General features: G+C 31.4%; 1 protein-coding gene across 1 annotated transcript; it reads left to right on the forward strand.

Annotated features, from left to right (window-relative positions):
- The first annotated feature begins 12016 nt into the window (after positions 1 to 12016).
- On the forward strand, positions 12017 to 13804 carry LOC118048457 (BAHD acyltransferase DCR). Its single transcript, XM_035058146.2, has one exon. It carries the CDS (start codon positions 12158 to 12160, stop codon positions 13586 to 13588), a length of 1431 nt encoding a protein of 476 aa, XP_034914037.1. The 5' UTR covers positions 12017 to 12157; the 3' UTR covers positions 13589 to 13804.
- Positions 13805 to 16217: the final 2413 nt, after the last annotated feature.

Genomic DNA, 16217 nt, shown 5'->3' on the forward strand with positions numbered 1-16217 from the left:
ATATATAAAAATTCATTTTAAAAATATTGTATAAACAAATTTATTTTATGTTTTGATCTATGTTTCTTTAACAAAAAAAAAAATATTCTTCTGTTTCATCATTTCTATCCTGAAATACTAATAAAATGCAATCTATATTTATACTGACAATTATATGGCTGCTTCCAAGTTGCTGCCTTGCTTTCTTCCATTCAAACCCTAATCATTAATGGAATCCAATTATAGCTAGAGAGAGAAGACAGGGTGTGGCAACTTGTCAATTGTGGCTAGAGAGAGAGAGAGAGAGAGAGAGAGAGGAGCTAGCAAGTGGTTACCTCAAGTCACGAACAAAACGAAAATGGGGAATTTTATGTGCTCTGAATCTTAATATAGCAAAGTGTGAGAGCGGGGCATCGGCAGGGAGAGAGCTTGCATTTTGTGACCATGCTCAATGGACCATGACAGAAAACAGAGACACCATGTCCCTACGTTCTCTCTTCTCACAATATTAAGCTAAGCGTTGGGCAGAGACAAAGGTGACGTGAGGTGAGGGAAGTCATACCATTGTCGTCTCACACTTAATCTTGCTAGCTTGTCACTTTTGACCTATCTTCTATCTCTTATGGATGATCGATCTTCGGCAAAATCTACTTGTCTTAGCTTTCCACTCGTAATAACGATGAAAAATCTTATATATGGACTTGCAATATCTAGATGTATTTATGAACCTATTAGACATTATAAAATATATATGAGAAGAAATCTCAATGTATCGAAATGCTAGTGTTATAAAAACACTTATAACTTTAATATAATTGTTGGATGGTGTTTATATTTTCCAAATAGATTTTATAAATCTAATTCTATAGAGACTAGGCTTTTTATAACCTTTTGAGATTGAAAATACTCTCAAATTAGACCTAGAAGGTATTGTTTTTTAATTTTAAATATTTCCTAGTTAGTTTTTTTTTTTTTCCTATATAAATGAGGTCGGTTTTGCTACAATAAAAATAATTGAAGTGTTATTTCTCAAGTCAATTAAAGGAATTATTAACTTTCCATAGTATATCAAAAACATTTATATAATATTTGTCTCTACAGTTTATATATAGACAAGAGGGGTAATTGCTCCTCTTAATTATATTTGTTGCTGGAGCTTCGTCACAAGCTGGATAGAAAAAAAAAATTGATGTAAAAAAAATGCTAAGGCAAAAGAAATCTAAGTCTCCATTCATTTATTCAATGCATAATTTAAACAATATGAGAAAAAAAAACTTCAATAATAAATAAACTGCAAAAAAAAAAAACAAATAAAAGGTAAAAAATACTAGACTTGAGTCTATCCGAATTATCAAATAACTTGAAAACCCTGCAATTATGAGCATAAGATTGAGATAATCTCATAGAAAAAAAAGTAGGAAAAAAATTTCAATGATGAAATTTAAATAAATCAGTTTTAAAAAATAAAATAAAAAATAAAAGTGAACCCATAGTAAACTTTGAAATTGGTGATCCTAGTTATGAACTCAGAGCTAACCCAATAAAAGAAAAAAAAAATCAAAACTCCAATAAAAAAGATAAAAAAATAAGAAAACATCTGTTTAAAAAGGGGGGGACTAAGCAAACCCAAACAAACCTCCTATATCTAATTCAATCTCTTAAACTCGCAACCCATGAAATTATGGACCCGATTTCAATTAATAAGTTTAATTCTCAATCAATTTAATTTTGAATGATGAAATTATAAAAAAAATATAAATAAAAAAGACTTATAAAGCAAAAATAAAAATAACAACAAAAAGAATAAGGATAAAAATTAATAGAAAAAAAAACCCAAGGAAGGTGAAGTTTGAAAATAATGATCCCAAACAAAATAAATAGGAGTTAAAAAAATGAGGACCGAATTTTAAAGATTATAAAATCATAAGGGGTGAAATTAAAAAAAAAAACATATGTAATTTGATAGGTTATTTTTAGATTAAAAAATGCTAGGGGAGAAATTGAGAAACAATTGTAAGAGGCTAACCCAATAAAAGGCAAACTGTAAAAAATAACAAAAATAAAATAAAACAAGAAGAAAAAAGAAGAAAAAATCGCTTAAAAAAATTCAAGCAAACTCGAGCAAACCTTCTAAACCTAGTCTAGGCTTTAAAACTTCCCACCTGGTTTTAATCAATAAGTTTAATTTTCAACTAATTTAATTTTGAACAATGAAATCAGTGAAAAAAATATCAATAAAAAAACTTGTAAAAGCCAAAAAAATAGCAACAAAAAAAATAAGGATACAATTTGATAGAAAAAAAACCCTAGGAGGATGAAATTTGAAAACAAATACAAAATTATCCCATACAAGATAAATAGCAATTAAAAAAACATAAAAAAAAAAATCAAGCAAAGTCGGGCAAATCTCCTAAACTTAGTTTAAGTTCTAAAACTCCTAACCTGTGTTTAATCAAGAAGCTTAATCTTTAATCAATTTAATTTTGAATGATGAAATCAGTGAAAAATATTAATAAAAAAAATTGTAAAAGCAAAAAAAATAGCAACTAAAAAAACAGGAATAAAATTTGATAGAAAACACTCTAGGAGGATGAAATTTGAAAAAATATATTAAAAAAAGGATCAAAACAAATTAAATAGTAGTTAAAAAACATTTAAAAAATCTAGTAAATTCGGACGAACTTCCCAAACCTATTATAAGCTCTAAAACTCCCAACCTGGGTTCAATTAAGAAGTTTAATTCTCTAGTAATTTAATTTTGAACAATGAAGTCAGTGAAAAAATATTAATTAAAAAACTTGTAAAAGCAAAAAAAAAAAAAAATAAGGATAAAATTTGATTAAAAAAACTCTAGGAGGATGAAATTTGTAAAAACAAATCCCAAATAAAATATATAGCAATTAAAAAAATAAAAACTAAATTTGAAATATTAAAAAAATTATAAGGTGATGAAACTGAAAAATATTTGTAATTTAATAGATTACTTATACATTAAAAAATGATAGGGGTGAAATTAAAAATCATTTGTGATGTTATAGCTTATTCTAAAAAAAAAAAAAAAGTAGTGATCAAAAGGATATGGACCAAATGTGATGGAAGAAGAAATTGAAGGGGTAGGTTTGGAAATTTTTTAGGGGCTAGCACAACATTCAAGGAAGAGAGAGAGAGAAGAACAAGGGGGGAAATGGTAGTCGACAACAAACTCAAGACGCTTATTGTACATACGTCATATCATCATGTAGAGAGTGTTGAGATCTTCCAAACAACGTCCTAAAAGCAACACTCAGTTGCCAGACGGACCCACACGCATTGTCTAAATTGTGCGGGGTTTGTTCGCATGTTGGTTCATTTTGCACACGCCAACATGTTTTTTTTAAATGATATTTAATATATACTAATTAGAAATAATACCTTTTAGCAACCTCCAACTCTACAATAAAACCAATTGATGAAGATTAAGAAACCGTTAATAGAAAGTTATATTGTTTTTGTTTTTAATGGCATCAAAATAGTTATATTATTTAAAAAAAGAAAAAGAAAAAAAGAAACCTAAGTCAAAGACTTTAGATTTTTCTATTCTAATGCTAGAGTAGTAATTTTACTCTTGCAAAAAAGAAAGAAAATGACAAATCTAACCCTATATATTAAAGATAATTGTGTCATGCTAAAAAAACACTAGTGCCCTAATGCCTAGCTAAATGATATTTTTTTTCAATGGCAAATTTGTAGTTACATTATTACAATGAACAATATTCTAATCTTGTGGTACAATAAATTATTGAGGGGAATAATTTTTTTAATTTAATGTTTTATATATTTTTAGAATAAAAATATATCAATTAGTATTAAAATACTTTCTCCCTTAAGAAGAATTTCCTGCTTGGAAAGCAACTACTTGGCACAACACATTTCTTCCTAGTTACATCATTTAGGTCATGTTTGATTGCAGGAAAGTGAATTTCTGGAATTCATTTTCCTGCTTTTTCTATGTTTGGCAACAACAAGGAAAAATAGTCAAAGAAAAATGAATTCCAATTAATAAAAAACTTATAACGTTGCCAAAGGAAAGTGTTTTCCTTCTGTTAAAGAAAGGAAAACACTTTTTTTTTTTCCTTTTATAAAGATAGTGGTGGCCAGAGGTGGGCCCAATCCCAAGTCAAAAATTTTCCTCCAGCCTTACACCCACGCTACGCTACGACTAGGATTTCTATTGGGTATTTGAGATTGTGTTCAAGAAAAAATTATTTTTACTTTTATTTTTAGATTATAGTTAAAAAAAATTATGTATTTGAATAATTTTGATATATTAATATTAAAAATATATTTTAAAAAAATATATTATTTTAATGTATTTTCAAACAAAAAAATATTTTTTTAAAAAAATATTTATTATTCTTTTAAAAAGACTAGGTTAAATTTACTAACATGAAAAAATTTACTAATATTTATTATACATTTTAGATTTCATTTTTTTTAATTGTAAGTGATTAAATATTTTATATTAAATATTTTATATATATTAGATAAATTTGAAAAAAAAATAATTCATTAATAAATTATTTTCCAGTTCATTTTTCATAATACAACCAAACACTGGAAAGTGTTTTCCAGTTCATTTTCCATAACACTACCAAATATCGGAAAAATACTTTCCCGGAATTCACTTTCCAAGAATTCATTTTTTTCCAGAATTCATTTTTCAAAAGAAATTTACTTTCCTGCAAACAAACGGAGCCTTAATAAAAGTATAGTTTCCTAGCATTATTTTTATGCAAGAAAACTGCAACAATTAATAAAAACTTCACTAGCTAATTAAAGTTGTGATTATATATGATTATTATTTCAAATTATAATAATGTGATACACGTGATTAATGATACGGTAAAGAACACCTACACTTTGTACCTTTGCGTCGTAGAGATTCCTAATCCTCAGCAATCCTTGAACTTGTAAGAAAATGGGGCGAGATGCAACTGCCGTACCACACCGTAAACACATGTTCTAGGCAAGATCATGTGTAGCACAAAATAAAGGGGTCATACGAAAGTTGGGAATGTTGACTTTAATCTTTCTAGAACATCTAACGAGATTGTCATATATTCTCAGGTAGCACCAAATAAAGGGATTATAAACTTTTCACTTTTACCGAAAATATTTATTATTTTATATTTTAAAACATTCTTATAAAAAACTCTCATTTTCAATATTATCCAACTAAAAATATATATAAAAAATAATTATTATCATAATTTTAAAATCTAATTCGAGATTCAATCTAGAGCAAGATATAAATTATAAATAATAAAAGGTTAATCCGAGTTAACTTGAGTTAATGTAATTAAAAAAATAGTTATCAACATTGTTTTAAAATCTGTACATGTTTTGATAGTCGATTTAATTAGAGCAGGGTCCAGACCACATAACAAGATGGTCAACGTGAATTGACCCTATTCAATGTTTGTATAAAAACAATTATTATCATATTTTAAAAATATGATTTGAAAATTATCCTAGAACAAGACCTGAGTCACAAGTCGAGAGGGTCAACTCGAGTTAACCCAAACAATTAAAAAAAAATCTAAGCAACCACATTTTTTTTAAAATAACATGGTTTTGATTAATGATTTATATCAGGTCGATCAAGTTAGATCGAGTCAATTCTTCATATATTTTTTTAAAACCCAAATCGATTTAAGCACTAGGTTGGCTGAGTTTTGGGTTGACCTATCAGGTTAATCTGTATTTTATAATTAAAATTATTATAATATTATTAATTTTAACACCCAATACAAATCTAAAATAAAATAAAAAAATTTTTAAAACCGCAACAAAATAGATATCATGTCTTTTAAATCACTTTTTTGGCAAACAAAACAAATCTGCAGATTGATTATGCGATCATATACATGCTAAATAACATTGCATTTATTTATATCCACAAATCTTCAAGAATTTATTCTGTATTTATGTTGGAATTAAAATTTAAAATATATTTTTAATAAATATAACATTATTCTTAACCGATGACATAATTGGAATATGATATTTCATAAACTAGATTGGTTTTTCTTCTTCTTAATTAGGGTGTTTTAAATTAATCAGCAAATTTATCGCTATTAATAAGTACAATGGTCCAGCTAGCAAAATGTGTAGGTGCATCATAGACAAACTATCATCAGCTATCCAATAATTAAGTTATAATTAAGAAAATAATTAACGCACACCAAGACCAGGTTAGTGGCGCGTTGGCACGTTGTCGAAAGCATAACCAAACGCATTATCGTTTTGCTAAGAAATTTATTGATAAGCTTGTCGGTATTTCGTTCTTGTCGTCTCTCATCAAAACCACATGAAAAAAAAGGATGTCTGCCTCCCTCTCTCTCGTCCCTACAGGTTGATGAGAGATCACGAAGAGATTGTATTCGGACAATCTTCTTTGTCGTTCCCATTTTATTAATTTATTTCCAAGACGAAGGAAAATAAAAGGAGAGAAATATAAACGAAACATAGATATTATTTCCCCTTGTATATCTTTTAACACATGAACAGTCGATTGGTAAAATTAAAAAATATATATATATATCCAAATTTATCTTCTCCCCTCTCCCTGAGAGAACCAAAACGGTGGGGACCTTGTGGGGGATTTTCCTCGCCCTTCGCATTCTCTCCGCCGTCTCTCTTCCCTTCCAAACACGGACACGGAGAATTCCAGTCCCGTCAAGTTCTGGTTCCCATCATTTTCTACTCTCCCAAACACGTTAATTACTAGAGTCGAGACTTCACATTTAATATGAAAGTTGGCTCAATGATATTCTAACACACACATATATAGAGTATTATAAAATTATTCTTTAACCTTACCTAATAATTTATTCTGTGAATTGAGATAGATTCTTCATACTTATCTTAAGGCAAGCAAGTTAATATAAAAAAATAAAGATAAAAAGACAAATAACAAGATGAGTGTTTAGTAGGATCATTAATTTTAAGTGATTGTATTGGTACGTATTTGTTGTTTTCTAAGAGAGGAAATGGGCATTGGATTATGCATATATATTTTTCACTTTTTCATTGGAGATCGACACAAGGAAGATGATGGCCCTACGTCATCACACTGGACATTGAAGCAAAATCTGGATAATGTATGGGGTTTATGCGGGCAAAAACTAAGCAAATAACCAAGCTATTGAGATGGAGCACTCCTCTAGTCAAGGGCATGACCACCCTCAACACAAGAGCCTGAACTACCCTTCATCTACCAAAAGGATATACTTACGTCCGCCTAGCAATGACCCATCAATATTATATACATTTATCCTGTAAACAGTCTCTAAAGTTATTGGTTATAAAAAAAATAAGATAGTTTTACTCTTCTCAACTTGATAGGTCTCATGGCTACATAAATCAAGGTTGTTAATTTTATTTGTTTTGTTTTGCACGGAATGATCGAAATATTTCATACCAATTTAAAAAACATATATTTCTTTTCTTGATCCTATCTTTTTAATTTTTTAAAAAAGATTTAGAGGATTTAGTCGTATCCTAAAGATATTGTTTTTGTATGAGATAAATAAATACATTAAATACAGTGTTTTATGCCTTTAAACCAAATTCATACTCTCTCTCTCTCTCTCTCTCTCTCTCTCTCTCTCTCTCTCTCTCTCTCTCTCTCTCTCTCTCTCTCTCTCTCTCTCTCTCTCTCTCTCTCTCTCTCTCTCTCTCTCTCTCTCTCTCTCTCTCTCTCTCTCTCTCTCTCTCTCTCTCTCTCTCTCTCTCTCTCTCTCTCTCTCTCTCTCTCTCTCTCTCTCTCTCTCTCTCTCTCTCTCTCTCTCTCTCTCTCTCTCTCTCTCTCTCTCTCTCTCTCTCTCTCTCTCTCTCTCTCTCTCTCTCTCTCTCTCTCTCTCTCTCTCTCTCTCTCTCTCTCTCTCTCGTAAATACTAGTAAATATTACTCAATACATGCATGTCATTATACAACCTAGATGGTATTTTCTAGAAGGTTTCGCACCCTCGTACTCTTACACCTCTTCATTCATTCATGTAGGCAATCTAGTCCATAATCATCCCTTACAAAGAGGTCTTATTTTAAATATGAAAGGTGTAAAACCATGCCTAAGTATATGCATTTTAAGTATTTAGTGTATGAATTTTAAGTATTCACATATAGAAAGCAGAGTCTCGTAATAATTACTCAAGAAAACGCAACAAAATGTCAAGATTCTCCATTTTATTTGGTCCCTCCCTCTTTCTTTTCTCCTTTGTTGTTTTGTTAAAAAAATCAAATGTGAAAATTTGAAAAAAATTCCACGTGCAATCCCAGTCAAATTGAAAGAACAGTTTCGTAATCGTGGGGGGTGGTGACTGAATGGTCAATGGTAAAATTAGTTGAAAAATCCATACGTTACATTCTTATAAATATCTTGTCCAGGTTCCAGAAATTGAAAACATTTTGCGGTTCTGGGGGCTGATGCCGTTCGGCCAAATGGACAAAAGGGCCACCCAGAAACACACATTTGGCTCTCACTGTTGCACTTGACAGTACAGGCTTGGAGAATGACAAATGCCTTGACGCTGACTGAAGCTAAGTGCATGCTTCGAAAATAATTTACGGAATTAATGACTCCATCGGTAGTCGGCAGACCAAAAGAGCTCATGTTTTAAAAACATAGTCAACTTTAATCTTTCCTCAGATGCATGCATGTAGTGACTTGTGTCTTGGACATAAAAATATTCATGTAGACTCAAGCGAGCTTAAATTTAATCTTGAATAAGTCATTCAACCTTGCTTAATTAGCTGAGGTTTGCTTCTTGGCTACGTATGACCTCATACCTATGCATTCAGTGATGAAAATTACAAGTTAGCAACGTGTCCCTGTTCACCTTACTATAACGATATAGTATATTGAAGAAAAATCACGGAAGATACCTTCAGAACTTGCTTCTTATTAAATATATAAACCCATCGAAAGAAAAAACAATGAAGAATCAAAGCACCATAATTAACCAAATTAAGGAAATGTGACCCTAAGCGTCTGCGTTATTATCTATGAACTTCAATCTTACCTAAAAATTACTTTTCAATCGCGTAGCTATTAATGATGGAAAGAGTCCTAGCCAGCTATCTATCTATCTATCTATCTATCTATCTATATTATATATATATATATATATATATGCAGGTTAAAGAGAAATGCACATGAATCTTTAGGGAATTGACTAGATTATTGGCATGAAATGTTTCAGCTATGCTGTGGGTTTGATTTATTATTTTGTTTGTAATGTAAAAAAAATCTAGGTATTTCTAGTAGAAAAAAAATAATTTAAACCATATATATATATATATATATATGTATATATGAATTGATCTGATGTAACTTGGCCGTTATGGGTTCAAAGACAAATTGGATGACTAATAAAAATATAGTCTAAGTCAAAATAAATATTTAAAATGAGATTTTTTTTAATAAAATTTAAGACAACAACATATTAGATCAATTTAGATCAACCTGAGTTAACTTATTAACTGCATATTAAGACATAAGGTCATGATAACTTCTACAGAAAGTAAATCAAAACAAACTACGAAACTCAATTTTTAATAAATCCAATGTTGAAGTATAAAAATAAAAATAAAAACCCAAGAAAATAACTTAAGTCAACTTTGAGCTAACCTATCAAATAGCAACTTAGGTCATGAGATTAGGATAATTTAATAAAAAAAAATTAAAATAAATTATAAAACCCAATTATCAATTAATCAAACATTGAAAGATGAAATTGAAAAAAAAATAATTTAAAAAAATAACCCGAGTCAACCAAAATTAATCTGCTAAACACGTGACAGGAGTTATGAGATAGAGATAATCTCATAAAAAAAAATCAAAATAAATGACGAAACCTAATTCTCAATCAACCCAATATTAAAGGATGTAATTAGAAAAAAAATTAATAGAAAATAAAAAAAAATTGAGTTAACCAAGGTATCCTATTAAACCCACAATTTAAAACATAAGTCTGAGATAACCTTATAAATAATAAATTAAAAGAATTATGAAGTTCAAACCCCAATAAATATAATGTTAAAGGACGGATTTGAAATTAAAAAAAAACATAAATTAAAAAAATAAAAAAAAATAATTATTTTAATAAATAGTGTTACATGAGTACAATAAAAAACCTTCTCGTTTAGTTTTTTTTTTTTTTTTTTAATGGTCCTTCCCGTTATGAAGAACCATTATCTTTATTTTCTTGTAGGATTTGTGTCATACGTCATGCATGCTTAATCAAGGTTTTTTTTTTTTTTGTTTTTTTTTTTTTTGTGAATATTTGAAACACTCTAGACGGGTTTTGGTGAGCAAGGAAGGTGGCTATATATAATATAAATTGGGAAGGAGGCTACTGCTAATTAATATTTGGGTATATGATAATAATTCATTTTAGTAATAAGATGCCTACCTCACGACAAACCTCTTACAGTTGGAGCCCTAACCGATCGAATAATTAGAGAAGAATAGAATAACATAAAATTAATTAATTATAGAAAGTTGAGATTTTAAAATACGTGAACTGTAGCCAAGAGAATCTTGCTGTGCCATTGTTGCTTTGTACATAATATTATAACCATTGCAATCTAAGGTTTCAACTGATTTCATTGGCTGGAAAGAAAAAAAGAAGGAAAAGAAAAGTAGTAATTGCCTCATTAGTCATGTCATATCAATTAACAAGGTTAATTAATTCAAAGGTTTGGCAGCTGGGACGTCAATCAATTAATGTGCTTTCCTGGAACGAGCAGGAGTGAATTACAGCACGTGCTCCTATTTAATTTCAGTGGGGGATGTTTGGTGCCTCATCACTAATATTCAGGTGTTTGTGCGCTCGAGCAAAGCAATGCAATGAGGTGTTGATGAGACTTCGAGCATGTTTTCCAGGCAAAACTTCAGTTGATCTACTTGCACACATGCAGGAAATGAGTCCCACGTTCTGCATGATTCTTGTGATTTTCTGCTCTTCAAGGAATATGTAAACCCAAAGTTGTCTGGATGAAACAAAATTAGTGCTTAGAACCAAATACCAGAGATAATGATCATAGAGACTGGATCGGCTGGCTGTCGAGACCCCAAGAGATGTTGCAGATTCAGGAAATAAGATTTTGGCAATCGACTTGAGATTCCAAGAAAGAAACAGCACTTAGTTTTGGTCCTATGCATGGTGCCATCTTTTACTTCCTGATCAATATCGATCGATGGAGCTCTTTGACATGCAGTTCTCGACTTCAACATGAATATTTGCTTGTACTCTTGGCCAAAGATTTTCTAGGAGAATTCATTAATTAGAATTGGAATATGAGGAGATTAATAATTGATATTCTGTGGTGATTGGCTGATCACAGTGAAAATAAAGGAAAAATCACGTAAACAGGACAAGAGACTCTATACGAGGGTTCATTGGAACGCGGTTATCCGTGTGTTTTCAAGAAATTTTAATTTTTTTAATTTAAAATTATATTTCTTAATCATAAGAAATTATATATATATATATATATATTAATCATTTTAATGTTAAAATCAAAAATTTTTTAAAAAAATATTATTTAAATATATTTTTAAATGAAAATTAAGCAGCCGCCGAAAATGATTCTATTAAAAAAATCGGCTCTATGAATTGATTCCTTGGCCCTCGATAATTAATCTCGCTCTGATTTCTGAGCTGCAGTCAATGTTTATTCATACCAAGCATTATATATATATCCAAGTCACCATTGAATTTGGATATAAAAAATCTCTGTCGTTATTTTATCCTTGAGATTTTAATAATCTTAATGACCAATGGGATTGCACCACTCATCAAAACGTTGTCTTTTTATATATACATAGAGTTTTGAATGGTTTGATCCAAATATTTATAGCATGTCTTTCTATACTTAGTCCAACACAGTATACCCCACCATGACGACCCTCTCCGTCTCTCTGTCGAATACATCTTCTGTTGATAAAAAGGCCATAAACAAATGCATAGACAGTGAAACAAGAGCAGGTATTAACATCACCACGAAACTACCCTCCAAGTTCATGAATCCTCCTCTATATAAACCCTACCACATTCAGCTACATTCACACAACCCATCCTCCCTCCTGCCCATACTTGATCGCCATTAACAATAAAAAGACGAAAACAAAAAAATGCCTTCTCCCAATACCACCATCGTCTCAAGATGCACAATCTACCCTGACCAAAAATCCACCACCATCGAAACCCTGAAGCTCTCAGTCTCTGACCTCCCCATGCTCTCGTGCCAATACATCCAAAAGGGTGTCCTCCTCCCTTATCCACCATACTCCATTGATGGCCTCATCACATTCCTCAAACACTCCCTCTCCACCGCTCTTTCTCACTTCCCCGCTCTTGCTGGCCGCCTCCAAACTGACCCTACCGACCACATCCATATTGTATGCAACGATGCAGGCGTTGATTTCATCGAAGCCAAAGCAAGACACCTCTCTATCCACACCATTCTTTCTCCAACCGACGTCCCTGAATGCTTCAAAGGGTTCTTCGCATTCGACAAGACCCTCAGTTATTCGGGTCATGCTAAACCTTTAATGGCAGTTCAGGTCACTGAACTGCAAGACGGCATATTCATTGGCTGCTCGGTAAACCATGCTGTTACTGATGGCACTTCATTCTGGCACTTTTTCAATACCTTCGCTGAAATATGCAAGGGATCTAAAAAAATTTCTAATTCACCGGACTTTTCCCGCAACACCTTGTTTAACTCACCGGCGGTGCTTAAATTCCCCGCCGGTGGGCCGAAAGTGACATTTTCTGGTGATGAGCCTTTGCGCGAGAGAGTTTTCCATTTTAGAAGAGAAGCAATTCTCAAGCTCAAATTCAGAGCTAATAACAATGATTTAATTTGCAATTCGGCGGAGATTTTCGGAAAGCAAAGAAACGACAGTTGGAAAGCCGCTAACGGAGAAAGTAACGGGAAAGTAGCTCCCCTTTTCTTAATGAAGGACAAAACTGCGGAGATTTCCTCGTTTCAGTCCCTTTGCGCGCAGCTATGGAGATCAGTGACACGTGCGAGGAAACTAATGCCGTCTAAAATGACGACGTTTCGTATGGCAGTAAATTGCCGGCACCGGCTGGAGCCACGGCTGGAGCCGTATTACTTTGGCAACGCGATTCAAAGCATCCCAACGGCTGCTTCGGCTGGAGAGCTTTTATCAAAGGACCTGAGCTTCGGAGCTGAATTGCTGCACAGAAACGTCGTCGCACATGGTGATGGTACGGTGCGGAAGGGTATATCAGACTGGGAAAAGGAGCCGCGGCTATTTCCGTTGGGGAATTTTGATGGAGCATCAATCACGATGGGGAGCTCTCCAAGATTTCCAATGTATGATAATGATTTTGGGTGGGGCCGACCTTTGGCAGTGAGGAGTGGTAGGGCCAATAAATTTGATGGGAAGATATCAGCTTTTCCAGGGGGAGATGGAAAGGGGAGCGTTGATCTTGAGGTAGTTTTGTCACCTGATACAATGATTGGGCTTGAAAACGATGGTGAGTTTATGCAATATGTTTCAGAAATCTCTGGTTGTCCGCCAACACCATAGGGAAATCAATCTCTGGTTCATAGCTTGAAGAAGACGAGAAATAAATGAAGAAATATATCACCATCGTTTTGTAGTTTCTTTTCTTCTTTTTCCTCCTTTAATAATGGGTAGAGGGGCATGACCTCCTTGAGGCCAAACGGGGACGTTTTGGCCATTTGCGCATGTAATGTGGTGAATTTTTAGACTTCGTAAATGGCAGCTTAATTTCATTTTACACGATTCTATTCTAATGTGCAGGTGCTCTCCTATTTTTGAAATATCTATTCAACGTTTTGTTAAACAATTCAAATAAATAAATAAAATTAAAGCCAGAGTTTTGTAGATATGCATAATAATGTAATTAAAATAATAAAAAAAATAAGTTTGATCTAAATATAAATAGATTATATATAGGTTAAATAAATAAAATGTAAAGACTATTTTATCCTTAATAAACAATAAAACAAAAAAAAAAACCTGTATTTCTTAATATTTTTTCTTAAACTCATGATGCGACAGCTACAAACATTAAAAATTTAACAACTAAAAAATAAAAGCTGGAAATAAAATGTGATTTGATAAAAAAATCTACAATCTGCAAAGAAGAATGAACAAAGAGCAAAGTGATAGTGCCATGCTTAAGATTGTTGTTGCAATTAATTATATTATCATAATTTAGGATATTGAGTCTTCCAATGACCTTTATGCTTACAAAAACTACACTCATCAAAGGCAATCCTTGTATAATGCTTATTCTGATTATTAAAGGGTGGATTAGAAGGTACTGCTATCATAAAAGGATTAAAAGTAAAAATAATTTTCTTTTCAAAATAAGACTGAAGATGTATTTTTTCAACCAATAACTTATTGATAATCGAGTCAATAAAAGAAAGTGGAGAATGATGCAGATTTGGATGGACAAGGAACAAAATAGAAGAAACGACCAAAGTTGAGAATGAAAATCATAGAGGATTAGGGACTAAATTGAAAGAAATTTGAAGTTAAAAGAGCAATTGGGATCCAAATTGAGAATTCTTGAAACCAAGGATTATAATTGAAAAGGCACTGAAATTCAAGAACCCAAATGAAATTATTCCAAAACAATGTTATTCCATTTTAAAAAAAATAATTAAAAAGGATGAATGATGCATCGAATGTTTTTTTTTTTTTTTTTTGAAAAAAGAAAAAAGATAGCCACATGTGTTGTAGCTTTTAGTTTCTGTGAGGGAAAATTAAAAAACCTTCAAATCTAAAGAAGAAGAAATTGAATAAAAGATCTAGTTTTACAAGGGTGGACAGTCCATGTCCAACATTAAGGTTTTGAGGTTGTTGTTTTTTTTTTTTTTTTTTTTTTTTAAAATGGAGTTCCAGTTAGTGTTCTTCATCGTTCATGCCAAATCTGTCAATTCATCTTGTTTAAGAAACTAAAGGCTAGTTAGTAAATGGCAGTTTCTTCATCGCTTTTCTGAAAGAACCAAAGTATTTTGTGGTAGCTTAGTTTGTCAATGAAATGTTTAGCATAAACATATGTAAGAAATAAAAGAAGATGGCAGATCCCTTCATGCTTTGTTGTTGCAAGCTCGCTATTTCGGCTGACAAACCAATAGTTTCAAAAAATGATTAAATCATGCACTAAGAGTTATGAATTTATAGGAATTGTGGACTGAAATGCTAAATTTTCTTTTGGTTTGGTCTTTAACCACGAAAAGAAGAACAATTCATGTGGTTTTGTGAGGGGAAGCAGTTATGACTTAAACAAAATAAACTAGGGTTTCTTTCTTTAAAACCTTGAATGTTATGTTAGGGCTTAGTTGAATTTCCCTTCATGTTTGTGTGACCTTCTAGCCTGTAAACACAAACATTCATTTGTTTTAGTCTCTCTTTTACGGACCCGATGTTGAATCTTCACAAATAAATAATTCAATGTCTTCTTTTTAAATGATCGATATTTAACTTTTCACGAATAATCTTATTTTTCACGAATAAAAAAAAAGGTTGTATAAAAAAAACACAATAATTTTTTTTTTTTTAAAAGTTAAAATTAAACAATATGTAATAAAGTATTATCCCAAATATATTTTAAATGAGCTTATTTAATAAATTTCAATTTAAATTGAGGAAAAAAATAAATGACAAAAAAAAAAATTTAGATGTCTAAGCCCGGGTGGGCTAGCACTTCGCCTATTAAAAACTAAAGGCGATGACTTTTTTTTTTTTTTTTTTTTAAAAGTAGATGATGCATGGTCTAATTGCTCGTATTTCGAGTAAGCCAAAAAAATATTAATAACAAAAATGAAAAAAAAAAAAATGCAGCCCATAAGAATGCTTCATTTCCTTAGCTCTTCAACTATCATGCAATGCAAAATATGGAATATCTCCATCCCCGTCTATCTTCCCAACCCCCTATGAATTATTTAGAGTGATTAAATTAGAGATAACCAAAGGAAGAGGAGAAATAAATTAAAGCAAGAATGATTTAGTCATGCGTAGGAGAGTGTTGAGAGGATAAGGTGATGTGGCTTGGAGTTTAGATCTAATCAAGAGATACTGCCGTTTTCTTACTAGCAGCATTCTTCAATCTGGCGATTAATTTTCAACATGAAGTTCAAGTTCTAAACATTACAACACCACCTGTTAGAGTTTAAGGATG

Source organism: Populus alba, chromosome 6, assembly GCF_005239225.2.
Source record: "Populus alba chromosome 6, ASM523922v2, whole genome shotgun sequence".
Lineage (NCBI taxonomy): Eukaryota > Viridiplantae > Streptophyta > Magnoliopsida > Malpighiales > Salicaceae > Populus > Populus alba.

Excerpts from the sequence above, each read along its gene's own strand:
- LOC118048457 (XM_035058146.2), top strand. The coding sequence starts at position 12,158 with ATGCCTTCTCCCAATACCACCATCGTCTCAAGATGCACAATCTACCCT.